Source organism: Nothobranchius furzeri, chromosome 7 (assembly GCF_043380555.1).
Source record: "Nothobranchius furzeri strain GRZ-AD chromosome 7, NfurGRZ-RIMD1, whole genome shotgun sequence".
Classification (NCBI taxonomy): domain Eukaryota; kingdom Metazoa; phylum Chordata; class Actinopteri; order Cyprinodontiformes; family Nothobranchiidae; genus Nothobranchius; species Nothobranchius furzeri.
In genome coordinates this window covers 37726023-37749610 of record NC_091747.1, presented here as the reverse complement: position 1 = coordinate 37749610, position 23588 = coordinate 37726023, and the positions used below count along the sequence as shown (strand labels likewise).

The window sequence follows — 23588 nt, the reverse complement described above, 5'->3', positions numbered from 1 at the left end:
CAGTTCCCAGGGGGGGCTTTGGTCAAACCAAAGTTTGTTTGCAGTGGGTAAGAGGTGCAGTAGGTAGGAAGTAAGAAGCCGAGCACCCTCCTGTCTGGGCCCCAGACCCCCGGGGTAATTTTTGGTTGCTGTGTTTGTGCACAGTGTGCTGCTGGTTCGCTGGTGTTTCTCCGCCACTCAGCCCTGCGCGATTTCACCAGACAGTGATTGATGGGGTGATACCCAGCTGCTCTCTGATTGAGTTTGAGCCACTCACACTCCCTCGCTTTGTTTGCGCTTTGCTTGATCTCTTGCTAAATTGACAACAATAGTTGTGCTCTTTTTTTTTTTCATTGCTCAAACGATTGCATTTTATTCCCACAGCTTATTCCACCTATTGAATGGCAGAATGTGTGAAAAAGGACAGCCTAACAGCAATCGTTCTTGGCATTATCTCAGCGGGTTAAGTGCTGAGAGTATTATTAGTAGCCTGCTCCTCTGGCACTTGTCCAGCCTTTTCAGGATGACCCCTGTGTGCACTGGATAAGTGACAAGAGGGCCTCTTTACTCTATGCCGACTGCCTCCAATAAGGCAGGGATGTTTGACTTGTCAGGCCAGTAAGTAGAAGTGTCACGTTGCCCTTCAGACGTTGGCAGTGGCCCGCTGACCAGCATCACCTAAATCAGCTCCGTAACGCCAAGAGTTCACCCTTGCTGCCTGAAACTAGGGAGGAGATTCACCGCCTGGCACAAGGCCCGAACAGCAAGGCCTCTTCGGCTTTTAAAGTGCTGCATCACTGGAAAAATCCAAACTCTTTATGTGCAGAGGGAGCACCGCAGCCATAAAAGAGATGTAAAAGATGAGAGATATCTCGTTTCTGGCCTGATCTTTATTCAAGGGAAACTGCCAGATTTGGACAACAATGGATCGCCTGCTTGTTTCTGTAAATATCCTCTTTTTACAGAAATATGCTTTGCTTACTTCTAACAACGTTTTCCTCTTTCCTCATCCTGTTAAGGTCTCGACATTGAGTTTCTTTTGCTACAAATTCACAGTGTGGACCTTGATTGTTGATAAATGTTCCGAGCAGGTTATTCCCTGTCATCCTTAACACTCCCACAGGGTGTGATCGCAGTCCTTCAGGCTGTACATCCAGCCGGATGACCGGGTCATGATGCACCCAGCCAATCCCGCTCCCTGACCCTCCCCATCCCCGCGCTGCACACTCTTTCACATGCTCCAGGGAGGTCAGAGAACAAGGAGGAGGGAGAGTGCCGGGGGAACGGATGGGGTATTTAACTGAATAATTCCCAGTGCAGTTATTATTACAATTGCCCTCTAGCGTCTTAGCCATCACAGAGTCTCGTGGAAGAACCCCAGCAAGCGAGAGTGCATGCTTCACGCTGGTGGACCTTTTACCGCGTTTATGTCAGCATCTGTTTGCCAGCTACCTCTCAGCTGTTTTTTTTTTCTTTTTGAGAACATTTACTCACTTCCTCTACCAACAACTCTGCGGTCATTCCTTCTCTATCTCTCTCTGCAGTTTCCTTTTAGCACATAAACACCCCCTCTGCTCCAAACCAGGGTCCTCTCTTCCTGGCCATCGTGGAGGAACATGACCTGCACCCATTGGCCTTAACTCTATCTGACCTCTTCTTCAACCCCCCACCTCCTTTGTCTTCCCTTTTTGAGCCACTTTTCTTGTCTGCTTCGCTGAGGTTGGCTTTGTACAGTTCATTGCCTACCCACAGCATCAGGAGAGGATAGCTGATATCCTCGCTGAATGTTGTTTGTTGACAAGGATGCGTATCGTTGTTGTTTTTCTCCTCATCAGCTCATAAAAGGTTGTCATGAAGCGCTCACTCGTTTAATTTTAATGTCAGGTCCGATGGGTCACTCTCTAATACTCACAGTTATCATGTATTTCATCTTGTCACATGGTTAAAGCCAGTATATGAGATCATTAATGTGCATGCTGCATTTCATGAGCAGGAAGTCCAGTAATGCTCTGCCCCGGTAACAAGCACCCCTCTTTTATGGCAAACTCAGAGCAAATTGGATACTATCTGTGGATTATTCTTCTCTTCTGGAGGAATGTGGTCTTCTGTTGGCTATAGGGCAAAGTGTAAAAATGAACTATGGCAGGTTTTGGATGAATGGGCCAATACTAATACTTTATTGAGCCTCGATGAGGTCAGAAGAGGTTTAATGCAAGCCTCTGACAATAGCATATACAGTAAATGGTTAATTCAGTTGTTTACTCAGTTGAGAAGCACCACCCAGAGTTTTCCTTTTAAAGAGGCTGAAAGTGGAGATTTAAGTCAGCAGCTGGTAAAGTCGTGTTGCTTTTCGGTGTTTCGTTACAGGGCTGAAATGATCTTTAATGCAGTTTTAAATGTTTAGATCTGTTTAGGATTTTAGAATATGTCAGAGATATACGTGTTACAAGAGTGGATTAAAACTGAATTGACCAGTCACAAGATAAAATGGACAGATAGTGATTAGGGCTGGGCGATATGGCAAAAATAGAATATCACGATTTTTCCAATATTTTATCACGATTTCGATTTTATCACGATTTTTTATCCATGAATAGCATAACTTCAATTGTGTATTAAAGAAGAGAAACATTGAATAAACAAACATTTATTCATATTAGGGATAATCAGCACAGTGCTAACACACTTATATTTTAAACTCACACCAGAGATGATAAAAGCCCTGAGAGAAACAATTACAAAAAATCACAGTTTTTCTCGTTTTTCAAGTAACTTAACATAAATTAAAGTCGTAAACATATTTAAAGTGCAAACATGTCAATTGCAAACGTATTGTGCAAACATTAACTTGTTCAAAATACTATGTAGCTCCCAGTTGCTCATGTGGTGGATAGTTAAGTTCAAATATGGCTCTGATGTGCGGCTGGACCAGAGATCGCTTGTGGTAGCAAAAAACTGCGCATTCTGAATATTTTCTGCAACTCGCACTTTGCATTCAGCGTACATGCGTGGAATGGCGGTGCTCGAAAAATACTTGCGGCTGGAAAACTCGTAGCGCGGATCCAATGTTTTTATCATTTTCTTAAATCCCACTCCTACTGTTCGCATGGGACACAAATCTTTAACCAAGTGGTACATCACTGCATCTGTCACGCTGTTCCATCGTCTGCTGTCTCTGTCGTAATGAGTGAGTTTTGTGAGTGTTTCTGTTAGCGTTTGCTGCCTGGAAGAAGCACTAGCCGCTGCAGCTGCAGCCGCAGGCTTTTTAGCTTTAGCTGCCAGCTGGCTCTCCTTGTATTGTTTGGGATGCCTTCTTTTCAAGTGATTAAACAAGTTTGTGGTGCTGCCATCACTTGCCTTGACACTCTCCTTGCAAATGACGTTTCGCTGCTCTTTGTCATCTGGTGAAAAACCAAACCAGTTCCATATAATGGACGAGGCGTTCCTCTTCGGAACGAAAACCTCGCTGTCGCTCTCAGCCGCGGCCAAAGCCATGTTTGTTCACACACAGGTGAAAACAAGCGGGGCACTAATATATTACTATGACTCACTCTGATTGGTTAAGGGTCAAACAAAGGCGTGTCATTCGCCGGAGGTAAGTTCCCTTTTCATTCAGAGGCAGAATTTCAACAGCAGAGCTGTGAATCGTGATAAAAAGGTCTCTCAAAAATGACAGACCATCAGATGTGTAGATCGTAAAACAGTCTAAAATCGTCATATCGCCCAGCCCTAATAGTGATGCTATAAAAGTAGAGAAGAGCAGCTATGGGAGTCCAGAAGTCCAAACATGGTCCAGGAGTGTCGAAGCTAAGAGTCATCTGGACGTTGTTCCAGAGACTGTGAGGGTCATTTATTAAAATATTGGAGAGATTTTTTTCACATGCATCAAACACCGTCAGTAAAATTTTGCTGAAGTCTGGAAGTACAACAGGTCTGGACTTTCGTCTTTGGGTGGAAGTGGGTGTCATTTGGAAGGCATGATAAAATAAAAGCACGCTCGTACAAATAGTTAAAATATCTTGTTTTTGTTGGTAAGATGGTTTTTATGGTTGCTTGGAGCTGAAAGCGAAATACAGATTTGCTTGATTGTGCAGCTCCATAAAATAATAACCATTCACAACGTTTACTCAGAAACACATTTCACGCTGCTGTAACACTAAACCCTCTCCACTGACCTGCGCCATGATGGTCCCTCCATCCCAGCCGCGTGGTCATGTACGTATTCATGTCACTGAGGTGTTGCACAGTGTTAAAGACACAAGTTCAGAGGTCATCCCTGCTGTGGAACACGTTGCCCTGTTATTTTTACCCTTGACTTCTCATTGTTGTAGCGACTGCGTATCACCAGAGCCGCTCCACACCCCCTCGTGGAAGACTCCTCGCTCACCTCTGCCCGCTCCGCTCTCCCGTGTAATCAGAGATCCTCTCAAATGTCAAGGTGGGACAAATGGGATCCATTCCTTTCTGTAATGACCCCCCAGAAATGGGCTGGAGCCATTATCCTTCGCTCCCGCTCTCTTTGAGAAAACATATGCTCTCTTTCTTTTCTTTCTCTCTCCTGAATTTTAGAGTGATTTTCATCTTTTTTCTTTTATTTCCGAGGTCCTTTGTTAAGCATATCAGAGGGTTTCAGGCTGTGTGTGAAAACGTTAAACCTTTTCCAAAGAGGTTGTATAATTGATGTATTACGCAGCTCTCGTGTGAGAAAGACTATATAATAAGGCCATTACCAGGTTGTTGCTTTTATTGTATGAGGCATTTCTTCGAAAGCTAGCCAAAGGGCTAGTCGTTTCATCAGTAAAAGCACTCGTTCAGAGAATAAAAATTCATATCGTGCACTGTGTTGTATTTAAAGCCATTTTAATTCTGAGGCTCAGCTTTCAGAAAGAATTAAAGAGCTAAATGTGTACTTCCATTTCAACCTTGGGCGGGTTCATAATTTTCTCTACTTAATCTTCCAAAATTCGTATAATAAGGAGATGCAGGGTTTTATTGTATAAGAAAAAGGTATTTTAAGAGGTATTTTGTCACTTTATATTCAGTCTTTAAAGAAACTGCAGCTTTTTCTTAAACGTTGAATTTTCTCACGAACAAAGAATTTTCTGAGCTCAGCAAAAAGTCATTTTCGCTGTTAAACAGAGTGAATGTTAGCCTCTTTGTGCAAAAGTGGAATTGTGAGTGCCAAATTATGTGTGAAACCATTCAGATGTCCGACTGTAAAAGCTCTACTTTTCTTTCTTTTTTATTTTTTGACGTATAATCAGACTCCTCTAACCTCAATATGATGACCTATTTGTCACACTCAAAGCTTTAGGGAGAGAAGAAAGCAGCTTCAAGAAAGATGAATGAAAAAAAAGGAGAACGGAGGAGCGAATCAGCTGAACGTGGTTCTGTGTCCTCGGAGGTCATAGTGCAGTTACATGTGAGGTGGGCGTGGCTTCCAAAGCACTCACCCACTCACATCCTCCAGTCACTCTTTTCTGGAGTTCTGAGCAGTCAGGAACATGCGCTGTGCTGAATACCTCCCCTCCCCATCTCTGTGTGCTCATATTTCTGAATGGAGGATTAGAAGGAGAGGGGATGCAATAACAGAGCCTAAATACCCAAACTCATTAATTTGATTGTTGGTGACAGCAGATCTCTTGACGGTATAATTAGGGAAGCTAATGGATGTAAGCATGCTAAATCCATCAGTGCTAATGATAATTGCAGCGTAGGAATATGCTTTACAAATGTGCGGCCAAGGCCGCAGCAAAATTGGAAAACAGTTTCGGCATCTAAAAATAAAACATCGCCGAGTCGAAGAGTGTGTGATGGTGGCAGGCAAAGACGCTCGTTGGGCGAGTGCAGCTGGGCGGTCGGAGAGAGAAACATCCCGCGTCTTTTCATCCAGCTTTTTTATCTGACTCCTTACATGTGGAAGCACATGTGGCGGTGTGCAAATGCAGACGTGCCCGCAAAGAACCACTATTTAAGTCAGCCTCTCTGATTGGCTGGCGGTTCGTCCAGCTGGATGAGTTGCCACATTTTGCGGCACTGATCTGCTGCAATTATTTCCTGCAGTCACAACATTAGCGGAGGGGGTTTAAAATCTGCAGATGTGCTTTGTGTTTGAACATCTGGCAGAATCATTTTCTGTCAATAAAACTCTGATCGATTGGTGCTTTTAGTTAAAGATGTTAGGATAAAAACCTGCTGCTTCTGGACTGACGTTGGACTGGAGCCCAAATAAAAAGCACGATTCTTTTTCTAGTCTGGAAAAATAAGTGTCACATGGATGGAAAATAAAGAAAGAGGAGGGAGTTTTTTTTTTTTGGAGAGATTTGCCTTCTCCGTGATTGGAAAAACGACCTCAGAGATCGACTCGCCTTTGTTTGCACAAATGTTAATGATATTTTTCCTGAGCCTGAGGTGACAGCTTGTTAGAAGAGGACTTGAGGTCCATCTGCTACCTGGAGTGTTCTGACAGCTGACAGCATAGTCTCCCTGGTCCTGAGTCCACCGCTCCCCTCGTGTTGCACAGAGATGTTTTGACATGCTGTAGGTGACAAGTTTTCATGCATCAACAAGCTATACTTGGTCATCTGGAGAGAAATACAAGTGAAAGGGTCCAGGCAGGTGTTGTGTATGAACCACAGGACAGCTAGGGAGAAAAACCTGCTTTGTTCTGAGCTTTTCCACAAAGTTTGAGCTTATAAATGGTCTTATTAAGAAATCTAACCAATTCTACTAGGCTTACATAGTTCGTCATAGTGTTACTCCATTGCCCCGGATTGTATTGCTTTTGTACAACCATATCAAGCAGACATTTATAGAGGGAGGACAGATTATTTTCATGGGAAAGCTTCAGGCGGTATAACCGTTATATTGTTAGGCCGATGGTTTGTCGCCTTCTCTTCGTCTCCGCACAGAGGACTAATGTTCTCGTTTGACACTGGCGGATTGCTTTTTCTCTGCGCCTGAAGAAAGAAGGCAGCCTAATACATTTGAGTTGGCGAAGCGAAGGTCGTAGAGAATTACATTCACCCCCTCCACCCCCCTCGGTCTCTTACCCCTTTGCTTTTTTTCCCCCTCCTCTTTAATTTCCCCGCTGGATTGTCAAACCGTTTTCACTATTAGCACTGTGGTAGGCAGCTCACTGGGTATGTGTGCGTGCAGTTATCTGTCCGTGTGTGTTGTGTGTTCTCGGCCCACCAGACCCAAAGCATACAAGACAGATAAACAGTTGCATGGCTTAACTAGATTGCATTGTCACAAGGAATAAGAGCAGCAGCAGAGATAAAACATAAACATCACCACGCTGACACCTGAGGAGAGGACTCTAAGTGTAACTTGGCAGGTCGGGAGGAAGCAGAGCAGTGGGAAACACCAAAACTGTGGCACTGTCAGGGGTTTTCTAAGTAGGACACAAGACCGTGGATTTGTTTTATGATCCAAGATAGAGGTTGTTAACCGTCCTCTGTCCTCCTCGAGGACTCTGGACCATGGAAGCGAGTACCCACAGGTGTTTACAGCAATAGATTTGAGCTATATTTAGTACAGCTGGCAGCACCAGAGACTTTGGGAGGCATCAAACGGCCCAGCCAAGCGGCTCCCATAACGCCTTCCAGATGATAAGGGCCTGGATGGATCTGCGTTAGCAGAGTGGAGTGTGTGGACTCGCCGGCGCAGAACCACTAGAGTTCTGGCTGATGCACCGCTCATTTAGGCACAAATAGAGACATTTTGAAGAAAGAGGTTCCTTATCTCTCACAGCGAAGACCCCGGGGCGCTTTCGCTCTTCCATCTGCGCTCTCCGCCCTGCTGCGCTGCCTTAACGAGGGCCATCCAAGCTGATGATGGTAAAAATGCAGTAAACAGCTTTGTCTTCTTTGAATGGTGACAACCAGGTCTGCACGGATCCGACGCAGAGGGATGCTACTCGTGCGCACACCTTCACACCTCACAATACTCAGCGTCTGCACAGATTTCCTTGCACAACCTGAAAATTGGCAACACACGTTTACACGTACCGAAGCCTGCAACTCTTCATCTCGGTGATGCATCTCAGAATCAATTTTTTTAGGCACATTGCAAAGCTCAGCTTTTGGCAGTTGCAGTGGGGAGAGGATGGGAGAGCTGCAGAGACTGGGATTCTGAGGTGAATTATAAATCTGCTGATAGACCAGAGGAGGGCCGCAGGAAGATTGATGCTCTCTGCTGTGAGCCAGGAGCCAAAAACAGGAGAGGAATTAAGCTGATAAATTCACTCTCATTAAATAAAACACAATCGGGGAATAATTCTTACCGTAGCATCCCCACATTACCAGAAGTTTACACTTACGTGACTAAAATGCTTGTACTATTACTTAAACTTGTTTTTAAAAACAAAAACTACTATTCAAGTCAATTAGTCTGTATGACATCATCCCAACAAGGACGACCTTTAAAACAAAGTTGTGTCTTTGCTACGTGCTGCACAGTAGAGAAAAACCATGTAAACGTCACGTGGAACATGATTATTTTTAATGTTATGTTTTCTAAAGCAAGCTGCAGCTGATAAAGGACAGAAACAAAGAGGTGCTTGTGTGTCGAGCAGGGCTGAGGCTATAGCTGGTGCTCTGTCAAGTTTAAATGACCTGAAATCACACTTGAATCACAAGAGAAATGGAGAAAATCCAGTAAAAACAGAGCTGGGGATTTTCCAGATAAGCTGCTTCTATAAGAAACTTAGAAAAAACAAATGAGAGAAAATATTTTGTGATTAAACTGTTTTAGTCTGAGCACTTTGGTGTTTCATGGTGAACGCTGGCTTCAGAGACAGAAAGGCGCTTTTAGTTTTGTGGTCATCTTTAAGGGATTTTCAACCATTTTAAAGGTTGAATGTAAAACATGAACACCATAGCAACGTCTAGTGTGTGGAGGTTGTACAGTAGCTGTACCAATAGAACATGGTTTCCTGTCGTCGGGATGCCAGGTTCACTGCTGACACATTAAGTAACCAGCCAGCACCGTGTCCAGTAACAAATCGTACAGGGTAAGGACTCTTTTCTACTAATAAGTTCATTTTACAACAGTATTTAACGTTAGAACATCTTCTGGGCTCATTAACAGCTGCTTGACTCGCTGCGTCCGCCATTTTCCACAGTGCAAGCCTCGCTGTGCCGCGGATCTGTTTACCATATTTGACAACCCACAACGGTGCCTTCTAATGGCTGGTAGATGTAAACATAAACCCAGTGTTGTGCCTGTCAAAATGAAAATTTAGTTAGGGGGTGTTATTTTTCTTAAATGTAGCTTTTTATTACGTTGTTCCATATTCACCCTTTAAGTGTTTAAAGTTTTGAGCCAAACACTAATGTGCCACGAGCAAAGCTCATTCTAATTATTTACAACTTGAACACGTTTTAAAGTGGCCCAGCGACACATTTTAAAGCACAATCCATTTTATCTGAGTTTAATCAGATCATTTATTATAAATATATACTATAATAAATAAATACTATAAATCTGTCTTCAACCAAGTCAGGAGATGCTGCTGCCCCATTTACCTCCCCCTCCCACCTGTCTGTCTCTAGAAGTCAGGTGAAGAGGCAGCTGGAGAGACTGAACAGGGTCCAGATGGTGTCAGCCCCAGAGTACTGAAGGCCTGTGCAGAGCAGCTCTGTGGGATTCTGCAGCACCTCTTCAACCTCAGCCTGGCCCAGGAGAAGGTTCCAGTCCTGTGGAAGACATCCTGCCTTGTTCCAGTTCCAAAGAAAACTCGCCCATCAGTCAATGACGACTACAGACCGGTTGTCCTGATATCCCACATCATGAAGGTCCTGGAGAGACTCCTGTTGGTCCACCTGAATAAGCAAACTAGGACATATCAGGACCCGCTGCAGTTTGCTTATCGCCATGGAGATGGAGTTGAAGATGCCATCATCCAGCTGCTTCAACCAACCCACTGTCATCTGGACAAAGCAGGCAGCACTGTCAGGGTCATGTTCTTTGATTTCTCCAGTGCATTTAACACAATCCAGCCTGATGTACTTTGCCAGAAACTCCAGAAGACACAGGTGGGGGCCTCAACTATCGCCTGGATTAAAGACTACCTGACAAACAGACCACAGTTTGTGAGGCTGAAGAACTGCACATCAAACCAGGTGATCAGTATCATTGGAGCACCACAGGGGACTGTACTCTCACCATTCCTTTTCACCCTGTACACCTCAGACTTCCAGTACAAATCAGAGACCTGTCATCTACAGAAATACTCAGATGACTCTGCAGTTGTCGGGTGTATCAGAGATGGACAGGAAGCTGATTACAGAGAGCTGGTGGAGCGCTTTGTGGCATGGTGTGAAAACAATCATCTGGCCTTGAACGTGAACAAAACAAAGGAGATGATTTTAGACTTCAGAAGAAACAGGGTGGAGTCAAACAATGTTTCCATCATGGGAGAAGAAGTGGAGGTGGTTTAGGAATACAAATACTTTGGAGTTCACCTGGACAACAGACTGGACTGGAGAAAGAACAGCAAAGCCGTTTACAAGAAGGGACACAGCAGACTGCACTTCTTGAGGACGCTTAGGTCCTTCAATGTCTGTAGCAAGATGCTGCACATCTTCTACAAGTCTGTTGTTGAGAGTGTAATCACTTCAGCCATCGTCTGTTGGGGTAGCAGCATCAGAAGCAGGGACCTGAAAAGGCTCAACAGCCTAATTAAAAAGGCTGGTTCTGTTCTGGGGACGACTGTGGAACCACTGGAGGAGATGATGCAAAGAAGGATTCTCCAGAGAATCAAGAAAATTATGGACAACCCTGAGCATTCTCTTCACAAGACTGTCCGGCAACGGAAGAGTGTCTTCAGTCAGAGGCTTCTTCAGTTTGGCTGCAACACTGACCGCTACTGGAGATCCTTCCTGCCAACAGCCATTGTAATATACAATATCTCTTTGATGACTTGATTATTATTATTATTCTGAGCTACTACAGCAATCAATTTCCCTCTGGGATTAATAAAGTATTTTTGAATTGAATTGAATGAACTAGTTATATGGGACTCCTGTTTCACTTCATCCTTCCCGATTCCCACCCTCTCCCATAAGTTTCGGCTTAATATTTGTTTCCCCTTGTGAGGCAGGTCAAAGAAACCGTTTAATAAAAAGGTGTCAAAGCTTCATGTGGAAGCACGCTGAACTCCACCTGAGGGAGTTAACCTGACAGCCCCTCTATTCAAAGTGTAAATCACTTTTTTGTGGTAAAAGCCAGGCATTAAGAGGGTTCATGATCACTGGAGACCTGATGTTTTGACAGTAATTTGGGAATCAAACAGAACTATGAAAATAAGCCCCCTTAGCACAGAGGGCACATATTTTTCTGCAGGTGTGTGACTGAACCTGACCACACACCTGCTGGATGGTAAACACACACACATCATTTTGTTGCCGCAGAAAGGGGAAGGCAGGGTAGTTTGGCCAGGAAAATGTTCAAATGGTAGCGTTGACACTTGAAATCACATTATAAGCAATTAGAAGCAGTAGTAACCTGAGCCCAAATAAAAAAAAAAAGATTCTGTTGGAGTTCTGCCACTCACAATCCAAACCCGGGCACAGAAAACTCATCTCAACCCATCCTTCAAAGTCACACACACGGACATGCAGGCAGCCACTGGAGTGAAAAGCCACACATCAAACACATTTATTGTAGACTTAAAAAGTGCCTGAAAGCACACGCATGCTCCAGTAACCAGAGGCTGTTCAGACAACCCTCACTGTCCAGGAACCCCCATCTGTCCTCCACCAGCCTCAGATGTACATGTCAGCGTTCATAAAAGCATTGGGCATCACGTTTCTTTTGAAATGCAAAATTCTGAGTTGGATTTTTATTAATTTTACCAAAAGTTGAAAAACAATTAGGGAAACCACAGGTAGATAAATCTGACCCGTGTTGTTGGGAAGAGAAAAATCTCCTCAGTGTGTGTGTGTGTGTAACCCCACCTGTTCTCTGCGTTTCAACCTGAGACCTCATTAGCACACAGTGTTTTATTTCCACTACATTACCTGCACGGTTTGCTGTTTGGCTTGGTGTTTGTGGTCCTCTGAGTATGATTGTGTGCTCAACTGTATTTCATTATACAACTAAAAACCTGTTTCATGAACCCAGCCTTCCTGACACCACCTCTTGTGGCTGTGCTCAGGTACGACTATGTGGAGGTGCGAGATGGCGTGGACGAGAATGGTCAGCTGGTGGGGAAGTACTGTGGGAAGATCGCTCCCTCTCCGGTCATCTCGTCTGGAAATCAGCTTTTCATAAAGTTTGTGTCGGACTACGAGACCCACGGAGCGGGTTTCTCCATCCGATATGAGATCTTCAAGACTGGTGAGTTGCAAAATTATTTCTGCCACTGGAGTTCAAATGGAATCCTGGATGCATTTGAATTAATCTCCCATAAAGTCTTCATTGCATGTACACCTACAGCCTATAAATGTTTGGAGTCAACCCAGTTAAAAATGGTCCCTACAGGAGATCGACCTCAGCAAATAAGGAAAAAAATGGCTACAACTCAGTCCAAAAACCCAAACTATTGCCCTAAATAGACTGCTGTCTTTTTAAATGTAAGCATGTTGGTCTTGCTTCAGGTGAACTAGCTCAAATCTTGCTGAAGCACCCAGATAATGCTGTAAGAAACCAACTACATCTGCATATAAACGGCTCAGTTGAGCTGATGCTGGTAACTTCTGGATGTGACGAGATCGTGGAAGCGGCATTCTGATAATTTCTTCACCTCAAAGTAGCAAGTGTTACACCATCGAGCAGTACACGAAGGAGAGCGCTCTGGCCGCACAGGTTAAACGTTCCCACTTTAAGAAAAGCGTTAAATTGCATTTTTTATGTGCTACCTGGGCACTCTAAATATTTATTTAAAATTAAATCAAAGGAAATTGTAATGGTATCGAATGTTTATTAATTACTATTTAAAAAATGAAAGTGATGGGGGAAAAAGGTCGATCATTTTTTTTAACCCTGTCTGTTTAGCTTGACGTCTGATATAGTATATATATATATATATATATATATATATATATATATATATATATATATATATATATATATATATATATATATATATAGCCATGCCCTGATGTGGGGGCTGGGGGGTGCGTCGACATGGTCGGGACATAGAAGGGGGTGCGCGGCTAAATAATTTTGGGAACCACTGCCTTAGGACATTGTCCATTTCCTGTTTTAACGTCGTCTGCTTCACTCCGACCAGCATTTGTTTCCCATCTGCGTTGCCATAAGCTAACCAAAAGAAAGCTGAAATGAAAGGGTGCATGTCGCCACCTACTGTACCGGAGTGGAACAAACTTCATTTGAGAGTTTGGTTTTCTAACGTAAACTGGGATGAAAACTCCCAGTTTATTACTTTAGATTGACCTAAATCAACGCAGATGCACCTGTAAATGCACTGTGTTTAAAAAATCTAGACATTTACAACTTTTAGGGTATGCTTGATTTAAAACAGCCATGACAAATGCTGCGCCTTCCCTCCGATACACTGTACAACAGGAAGAGTATAGAAGACTCTTTTCTTTTAAAGATGGCTTAAAAAGCGAATCAACCGTGGTTTAGTTGAAATGTGAGATGTGGTAGAAGCTGAGAATCATTCACCACACAGAATGAGATTATTTTCAAGGTTTGAGCTAATTGGCTTTGACTCCACTGAAAAAGTGCTAGTTAGTCTTGATTTAAGATTAAGGGAATGTTGAAGCTTCTGTCATTTGATCTGCTAAACACAAAGTCTGATAGAGAAGAAAAACTGGATGAATGCTACTGCCAAACAAGTGAGAGTCTTAATTTCATGGTTTGTTTATGCTTCAGTCAAGGCATCACTTTATGCAAATGCAATATGGCAACCGATGTGCTCGTTCCAAAACAAATGAATCATAGGCCCATATGTTCAATAATTGTAGCACTTTTTGTGTGGTGTGAATTATTATACCATAAGCAAGGCTGTAATTTGCAAAGCGGTGATTGAACAAATGTTGTTTCAAGTGTTGGTTTATCGTCAAATGGCCGTCTGGAGCGAGGATGTCAACCGGCCGTTATTACATGTGACAGGCTGCTGGTGGAGAAAGTGAATTCAGACCACTTTACAGTGTTCATGTCAACCTCACGGTCCCTGATGCATCATAACAGAGCAAAAAAAGGGTGGTTAATATTTATTTATGCGTATATGTCATTTGAGGATGTCTATCTTATCAGGGGCTTAGGGAGAACATCATGCTCTTCTTTGTTTGCACTGGAAGAAGATAAGAGAAAGAGGACAGCCTTTTTAGGAAATGAGTGTTAGTGGAGGTAGACAGGTGCTTCAGACTCCACTTTCATTGATTAACCTGAGCAGCAGTCCCTGGGGCAGCCCTCCCCTTCCCCCTCATGACCTCTGAGACATAATAAATAGCCTGGCAAGGTTTTTCCATCCTTTTAATCTGGACTGGTGTGTGTGTGTGTGTGTGTGTGTGTGTGTGTGTGTGTGTGTGTGTGTGTGTGTGTGTGTGTGTGTGTGTGTGTGTGTGTGTGTGTGTCTGGCTGTGAGAACGTCATCACCACAGCAGGACAGCTGGTGAAGAGCGGGGCCATTTATGAGATCAAAGTGACAATCTTCTCCGACATATGCAGCCTCATTTGCTCACGCAGCCTCGTTCCCCTCCACAGGCCGCTTAACTCGGCTACGTTCTTTCCACGATCACTTTAGCATCTCTTGGTTTTGTTTATCAGTTAGGACTGATTATAAATGAGCCATGTTAGGAGCCTTCTGACAGTCTGGGGCCGACAGACTGGCTTTAGATGAGAAAATACACAACCAGAAAAAGAAAAAAAAAGGGTTTTAAGTGGATATACAAAGCTACTGCTTGACGACAAGCGGTGCATTTGTGCTGATTGAACTCAAAGTGGAATCAGAGTTGAGTGGTGGCAGAAATTTTTCATCTGGGTGTTCCGCGCCCAGCCCCGTTCCTCCCTGCAGAGAGGAGCGCCGCGGGTGGGCCGTCACTGCCTTTCTGGATCCGGACCCTCGTTATCCTTTGAATTCGCTTCGTGTTTTGACTACGACGGCACTGACTCCAGCCAAGAACGGCTCTGAAATCAATTAACAGCTCTTGTTTGCTGGAGCGAGAAGGAGAGACATCCAAGCAGAATGGAAGACACAAAGCTAGCTGATTAGCACAGCTTATCAACAAACAGGGCATTAGCTGGGAAAACATTGCGTCGGCTAACACATGCAATGTTAATGATGATACACAGATGTGCCGATAGCGGATAAAGAAACGAGGAGGCTGGTGCGTGTCAATAATAGGAGGCGCAGAACTCAACCTGTTTACCGCTGTGATCATAAACTTGAATCCCTGCGAGCGTGCCTCGGGGAGTTCCTCAAGCAAAGGTCACATGGTAGATAAACAAACAAACACATGTAAACACACACACCCTTTATGGATCATGTGCCAGCTTATGAAAGTGTGTTTATATGTGCAGCTTGACCCTCTGAAGCTGTAAACTTCCTCACCTACAGTTGAAAATGTTGGCGTGATTTTTATCAGCTGCTGCCTGCAAAGTGTCTAATTGGAAGAGAACAGGTTGTTTTGCTTCTCCGTTTGGCTACTTCCACATCAGTCTCTACCCCTCTCCACTCCTCGGTCTCATCCAGCCATCTGAATTAGCACGGGCTATTTATTTTATAGCCTGCAAATTGGCAGCCTCGCTCCGCTGGCTGAAGTCTGGCAAGAGACGGGGTAGCGAGAACGGCTGGGAGGGAGGACGAGTGGGAGGGATGTTTGGGCTGAAGGGAGCAGGTTGGCGACATGTTTCTCTGTTTAGAGGCTTTTCACTTCAGGCTGATAATATAAGGTGTATATAAAGGCCGAACAAGCCGGATTTGAAAAAAATAAAATCCTGCTCTTCGAAATGAGCACTTTTCACATATTCTCTTAAAAGTTTCACATATTTTTGGAAATAATCTTAGTTTTAAGCCAGTTCAAGCAGCTCTACATTTAACTGAAGACCGTAGTTTGCTGTTTTAGCTGTTTTTACCTCGTGATTAAAAAGGACACAAGGATTGACGGCGGTGAGATCGACCTCACTAATTATGGTTTCAGTTTAAAAGGATTGGATAGTTTTGAATGTGGATCTGGAGTGAGTAACGACCATCCTAGTCATCTGAAACAGTCTACGTCTGCACCGCACAGCTAGTTGGACACAAAATTGTACTAAAACGGATACAAATTGTTTTGCGATGACCCAGAACTGGTATTTAACACATTTGCTGAAAAAGCTAATAAATAGCAACTGTTGACCAAAACCTGTGCAAACATTGTTGCTGCAGATTATCCACAGCATGCTGACTCAGTCCAGCTTCCCCAACCCCTCATGTTGTCTTAAATGTCCTTTACTCCATAAGAGTTCCAGACAACAACTCTGTTTCTGAGAGAAAATGTGTCTCGCAGCTTTTTGGAACTTGTTCAGAATTCCAGCATGTGCAACTCACGCTAGGAAACCGAGAACCCTGAAAAACATTTCACAACAGTTTGAAAACTACCTCAGGAGTGCTGTTTGCAGCCTGCTGCCAGCAAGTCTCAGCCCAGTGAGATACCGGCTTTAGACCACACTGCTAGCTGATTACAGCCCCCCCCCCCCCCCCCCCCCCCCCGCGCACACACACACACACACACACACACACCATTAAACCATCACTGCTGCACAGCAGAATGAGTCATTCTATGAGGGGGGGCACACAACAAAACATCTTTTCATTTTCCTGCTCCCCCATTTGTCTCGTCAACGTGATCCAACGCTGACAGCACACCTGTGAAAATAGTATGAGGTTGACAAAGGTAGATGGTGTGACTCACATATGATTTAAAGATGCAGGGTCACCACACACACACACACACACACACACACACACACACACACACACACACACAACCATCATGGAAAATTTGGGCAATTTCTAGAAGATTAAGGAGGGAGACTCCACCTGAGGGCTGACATCGTGGGCACATGCCACATACCATCAGGATAGCTCCACAGTGTGTGTGTGTGTGTGTGTGTGTGTGTGTGTGTGTGTGTGTGTGTGTGTGTGTGTGTGTGTGTCCATCTGTTTAAGTGACTTACCTCCTGCTTTCTGGTTAATGGTTGATTTAGTGCAGAAAGAGTTAATTTTCCACCAGCAGTTAACCCTTCTGTCAGTGTGGCATGAGGGCAAGATGAAGGGGAGGGGATGCCTGTGATGGGTGAGGATGGGGGTGGGGGGGTTGCCTTAATGACCAGCTAGAGAGCAACATGCCAAACAGTGATGGTTTCCTTTGCCGTCCAAAAACAACACAATCAGCTCTCATGGCTGTGGCTTTAATTGCTAAAGGAAGTGGTTGGTTTTTGGGACTGGAGTGTGTTGGAGCTGTGATTAGCTGATAAAAGGAGATTTGAAACTTGAAGGAAGAAGAGAGAGAAATTAGAAAAATGAGCACAGCGAGCAGCTGTCACTTTTAGAGCTGGGTACTTGCAGCAGTGTTGCTCCAGTGATTAATGGCTGGTCTCGGGTCTGCTTTTCAGCACTTAGAGCAACAGCTTAATAGAAACACAGAGGAACAAGTCATCAGGGAGACGAACGGCTGAAACTCGCTCCTAAAATGTTGGAGGCATATTTATTTAAGGTTCATATTCATCTCAAACACTTGCAAAGACTAAAATCAAATCTCCATCACGTACGATTGCTGCAGCTTGTGGCGTTAAACAAACTCTTAATTACTCAGTGAGCGAGTCACAAACAGCGTTTATTTACTCCTGGTTTCAGAGGAGAAGGGCTCAGTGAAAATAAAGTTAAAGGAAGCATTTAAGTGTCTGGTCGGATGCTGGAGGTAAATGTGCATTCAAGGTTTCTTCTTTTTTTCTTACTTCCTCCCATAAATCCAGCTGCTTGTCTGAAGGCAGCCATTGCACTGCCAGCTGCACTCTGGTCAAACTGTCTGTTTCATTGTGGATGAAATGCAACTACGTGTGTTTCTCCTTTTATTTGCAGACCCGTTTTATTCCTTTTTTAACCCTTTTCTCACCACAGTGATGAATCTTCTAAAGATGACACCAACCAGGGAGGCGATAAAAGAACACAGGGTGTAACAGAGATGAGGTCTGAGGGCAGGGAGTCAAACGTTCAATAAATTTGTCGAAAACCTCCCTGTCAACACAGATGTGAGCAAACAAGCTGCATGTGTGCATGGACAATAGCACACAAAGGCGTGATAGTGATCAGAGAAAGCCACTCGCTCAGACTTTGCCTCAAAGTGTTGTGGGTTTAGCAAAGGGAGCAGGGGAAGACCCCCTACATGGAGGCACTAGATGAAAAAGATCTGCTGGATGATTTTCTCGCCCATGGGAGCAGTGAGTATTTCTTGCCTCACTTTTTATTCCTTTTATGCAGCCAGAAACATAAAGTCTGAGAATGGTGGGGTTTGATCTTAGTTCTTATTATTTATTACGGAACAAAGTGAAATAATTCAGTAAATCTTTATCAGTGTCTTCATTTAAAATGTAAGAGAAACAAGTGATTTTAAGGTGTATTTTTTATTCATTTTGGTAAGACGTTCTTTATATGTTACATTGAGGGGGCGGGGCTTAGTGTTTATCCTGCAGCCAGCCACTAGGGGGTGTTCTTTCAGCTTACATTTTATGTTGCTGCTTTAATAAATGATTAAATGGGTTGAACAGTAAGGACAAGATGAGATTTTGATCTGTATGAGTGAGATTTTGAATTTTTTGTGGATTATTCCTAAACATCAGTTTTGGGTAGGGGTTGATGGGATAGCTGGGGAGAAAAATGAAGAAATTCACAACTTCAAAGTAACCTCTTTTCCCAAAGAAGCGTCTCTCACATATTGTATTTCTTCGTCAAAATATCGGACATTCTCCACAAAAACGTGACCAGGTTAAGTGCGGAACTGCAACATTCAGGGAATGCTGTCCTTTTTGGCAAATTCTCTCCATTTTCTCAGAGTAAATACTAGGGAAGCTGTGAAATTAATGGTGCCCACTGTTCTCCAAGGCCACACTTTAGCTGTGACGCTAAATGTCAACTCTCGTTTGAGTCAAAACGACGCTCGCCGTGGCTTTCAAGTCAGGAAGAAAGAAAATCAATGTGGCTCTCCAGCCTCTCGCACGCTCCAGTGTTGGACAGGCTCAAGTGGGCCTGATGGTCTTCAATTAGGGGCCCAGCGAGATGCCTGAGTGACGCTGGAAAAAGCAGTTTGCCTCGTTCATTTGAGCTACGGCGACTGCAGCACGGCAGCTCTATCCAGCGATAACTCCCTGCAATTTTGGTTTCTATTGGACCCATCTGCACCCATCACACCAGCTGCCAGACTAGCATGAAAATGATGTGATCCTGGGTACATTTCTGCCACTAATGGCTGCAAATAATTGCCCTGAATGACAGAACTACTGTTTTTTTCTGATGTGTGTATTAGAAAAACTTAGACCGACTCTTGAGCCCACATCGTCACATCTTTCCCACTTGTAAAAATGACAGTTCAGCTGTTAGTCTGATGTTTTAAAATGTGTCAGTCAATCTAGAGTCCTAATCTGGTGTTAATGAGGCTCTGAGAGGTAGCGACCACGAGGAATGTCATAATGCTCCTCCTCAGCTCAAACGGAGCTTTCTAGGGAGCTGTGCATAAATATTTGGATGTTCTCTTGTAAAAACTGTGTGTGTGTGTGTGTGCGTGTGTGTGTGTATATATGTGTGTGTGTGTGTGTGTGTGTGTGTGTGTGTGTGTGTGTGTGTGTGTGTGTGTGTGTGTGTGTGTGTGTGTGTGTGTGTGTGTGTGTTAGAGAGGTTTTTTTACAGCATGAATCAGTTTATTCCTTGTTCCTCAAATCTGGTGATTGAAGCCATTCAATAATGTTTGCAGAGTTGGGTCCAGATGTTCCAGGAGTTTCTAATTTAGCGCGCGCGCACACACACACACACACACACACACACACACACACACACACACACACACACACACACACAGTTTTTCCTAATGAGAAATAAAGAGAGGAAAAAAATTATGGGATGCAAATGTAACTTATTGTGACTAGAAGAGCCATCAAGGTGGTCCCACCAGCTGAGGGCCACAAACAGGCCTGGTCCCAATAGCGTCCAAACACATCACTTTCACAACCGCAGTTCAGACTGCCATCTTCTCATCTCGTCATCTTTGCTTTGTCCTTCCTGTAGGTCCCGAGTGCTCCAGGAACTTCACCTCCAACAGTGGAGTCATAAAGTCGCCTGGGTTTCCGGAGAAATATCCCAACAACCTGGACTGCACGTTTATGATCTTTGCCCCAAAGATGTCCGAAATCATTGTGGAGTTTGAGAGCTTCGAGCTGGAGCCAGACACGACGCCACCTACTGGTGTATTCTGCCGCTACGATCGTGTTGAGATCTGGGACGGTTTCCCTGGAGGTGAGTGAAGGCGGCAAACAAAAGTCCGTTTTTAAAATACCCGCGACTCCTGTGTGAGACTGTGTCACAGTCACGTTTGTTTTGTTGCACCAAAGCCAGTCTTTAGTGATGGTTTTCTCCTTCTCCTCAGCCTTGTTCAAAGTTAATTTCCCACTGATATTCTAGAGGAGGTGCTTTCCTTGGACCAGTGGACAAAATGTGTGCCTTACGATCATCAGAATGCTTAGTCATCGCTCAACACTTCCTGATCACAAGAGTATCCCGCCCGTCCAAGGAACAGGATGTGTGAAGGCAGTGATTTGTTAGGTCTGATGCGTCTACGAGCTCAAGGTCTAATCTGGGGTGTTGTGTTTGAGGTTTTGTTTGACAGCCCCATCATGCAGGAAATGACTCAAAAAGGCATTTCCTTCGTAAGTTTCCTTGTGTTTTCCTCCTAACACGAGGAAACAAAGATGCTCATACCAGTAGAGCTGAGCTAGTTTTCACACACTTGATCAGAAAATGAACCACAAGATCCAAAATCCAATCATCTCAAAAATCAGCAGGCGAGGAGTAGGGTGGGGGAGGGAGGGTGGTGTCAGAAGACTTGCTCCCACAGCCTGAGATTAGCCTTTTAACTCAGCGAGTACATCTTCAAGTTTCCTTCTCTTTTTCTGCTGACGATTCCAATGCAAGGTGCGGAAAAGATGAAAGCTTCTCTCACTCGTCTGAAAAGTGAAAGACTTTTTCTGGCTGCATTCACCCGGGTGCTCCTCAGTATTCTCCGCGCGTTGCGTTCCAGGTGATAAGGTTGAAGTGTTAATCACAGCGCCTCTTCAAGTGAGTTTAGTTGAAGTTCACATCTCGGAAGATCTTAACTTTGCGGAGGTGACCTTTGATTCTCTGGAGTGCGGCTCGTTTCCGTGTTTTCCCCTAGAGGTTTGGCGTGTTTCATTTCAGAGATTTGTATTGATTGACGAGCCGTCAAAGGCTTAGAAATGAGAGCATCCCTCATCTTTTGAGGTAAAAATCTTACAAAAGACTTCAAAAGAAAACAACTGGATACTTGGTGCTACTTCTGAACCAATAAAGCTCACAGAAAGCTGAAAGCTCAGTTCAGTCATGAGTTAACAAAACTTTGTTTGTCTGTTCAGAGCACTTTAATTTTTGTGGCATCACACCTTTTGAGAGTTGCTGTGTGCGACTTAAAAAAAGCCACGAGAGGAAGGTAGCATGGTGCCTTTTACCAGGTAGTTCCTGCCGTGCCGACTGGACCGATATTGCATTAGCGCAGGAGGAATGCTAGCAGCTGGAGCGCTCTGAGGTGGGAGGTGTCCGGGCAAGCAGCCGGGGATTCACACCTCCTCGTCCCCTCCTCCTCCCAACATAAACCTCGCTGGACAAGCACTCTGGAAGAAGATAGAAGTCCTTCTCCTCTTCCCTCAGTAAAGAGGAGGCAGCAAGGACACTGAGTTCATAGTGAGGTTCTTTAAAATTTCATGAAGCGGTGGAGTCATGCAGATAATCTAGATAGCTTTTTTTCTCTCCTCAGTCCAGTACTTACCAGACTTAAAGGCACCCAGACACACACACACACACATCAGGCACCTGGTTTATGAAGATTAATCACACCACTGCCCCGTAAGTCCTCGTGGCCCAGCCTTTGCCTTTCATGTCAGAGCTGGGCTGGAAGTGGCATGTTTTGGATGACAGGAGGCCGCAGGGAGACAGGACTGTCACTCGCCGCTGATCACAGCATTACTAATCACAGATAAGCTGCAGGTCCCCTCGCTCTGACAGGAAAACACACTCATAAATGCACACGGATCACGGCACACATCAGAGACTAGGGACAAGGTCACTGTGCTCTTTTCCTCTAGTCCACTTTTTTGCTAGATTTCTGTCTTTTTCTGATACCTCCTGCCCATCGACTGTTGTGTTTACCCCCTTTTTCTCATCCTGCTCAGCGGAACATGCTCCTCTTGTTCTTTTATTGCTTGCTGTCCTTAAACGCTCCCCATTGTCCCTGTCTAGCCTTTACTCGTTCCACCTCCTTGGCTGAGTGCGCCTGAAGCCTAAGAAAATGAGTTTGAGGTATTTACAGCTGGTAAATAGACATAATGTGACCTGCTCCTGACCACAAAGTCCCCTTTGCTCCTTTTTTTTGTCATTTAGGAATGTTTAGAAGCGTTTCCCATCCCTCTTTATGAGGCTCGCCCCTTACTTAACTAACACACTAGTTTTCACACCTCCATGTGTGGCAAGGCTGTGACAAGCAAACAACTACTGAGTTTAGTCAAGTGTAACCCAAGAGACATTTGTGCTTTTTTTCCTCCAGTTGGGCCTTACATCGGAAGATACTGTGGTCAGAACACTCCAGGTCGGATCATCTCCTACACGGGAATTCTGGCACTGACAATCAACACCGACAGCGCCATCGCCAAGGAAGGCTTTTCTGCCAACTTCACTGTCATCGAAAGGACTGTTCCCGAGGGTAAGCTGGCACAATGAAAGATTACGTGCATGAGAAACTCAGGTAGCCAAGAAACATCTGAAGAAACCTGACATGGTGGAGGTTGAAATCTAACTCTAATCATAAAGCATCAGAGATGTGTTTAGAAGAGAATTGCTGGGCAGGAAAAAGCAACATCAGAAGCATTCACTGCCGGCCGTTTCCTGATCAAAAGAGCCCTTAGCCGCCAGCGTTTTTCAGCGTTTTCACGTTTTTTTTAAGAGTCACAGAACGTTGCGCTCTATGGTGATGCCAACGCCAAAACTACCAAAACAAAGAGGAGACTCACCCTTACATCAGAAGATTCCGCGTGTTTCGAGCGTTATCCGTTCTTTCATAATCCGTTGTTGAATTGTGATCGGCAGAAGCTTCTCCGGTTTGCGCCTCACTTTTTTTACACCAACGGCCCAAAACGATCTAACACATGGATTTCCTGCTTCCTGATCACGTGACGTGTGACGTACGCGGATGAAGATCGGCTTTAGAGCTGGGATGTTTGTTCTCATGGTGCTCGTTCCGACGCCCACACAGTAAAAAAAATGCAGTTGATGAGTTAATGCAAACAAGAACCGGATTTCCTATCGCAAAGGGTTTACACTCGTTAGAGTCATTAAACACGTCCTGCTTCATCATCATTGCCCTCCATGTGTTTGT

General features: G+C 44.3%; 1 protein-coding gene across 2 annotated transcripts in view; it reads left to right on the top strand.

Moving 5' to 3' along the window:
* Window positions 1-23588, top strand: part of nrp1a (neuropilin 1a) — a 63742-nt gene that overhangs the window by 8394 nt on the left and 31760 nt on the right. For both annotated transcript variants that reach the window (XM_070553053.1, XM_054751352.2), the window contains exons 3-5: window positions 12143-12324; window positions 20216-20443; window positions 22761-22916. In XM_070553053.1, the coding sequence (XP_070409154.1) occupies window positions 12143-12324; window positions 20216-20443; window positions 22761-22916 (566 nt within the window). The remainder of the gene's footprint in view (window positions 1-12142; window positions 12325-20215; window positions 20444-22760; window positions 22917-23588) is intronic.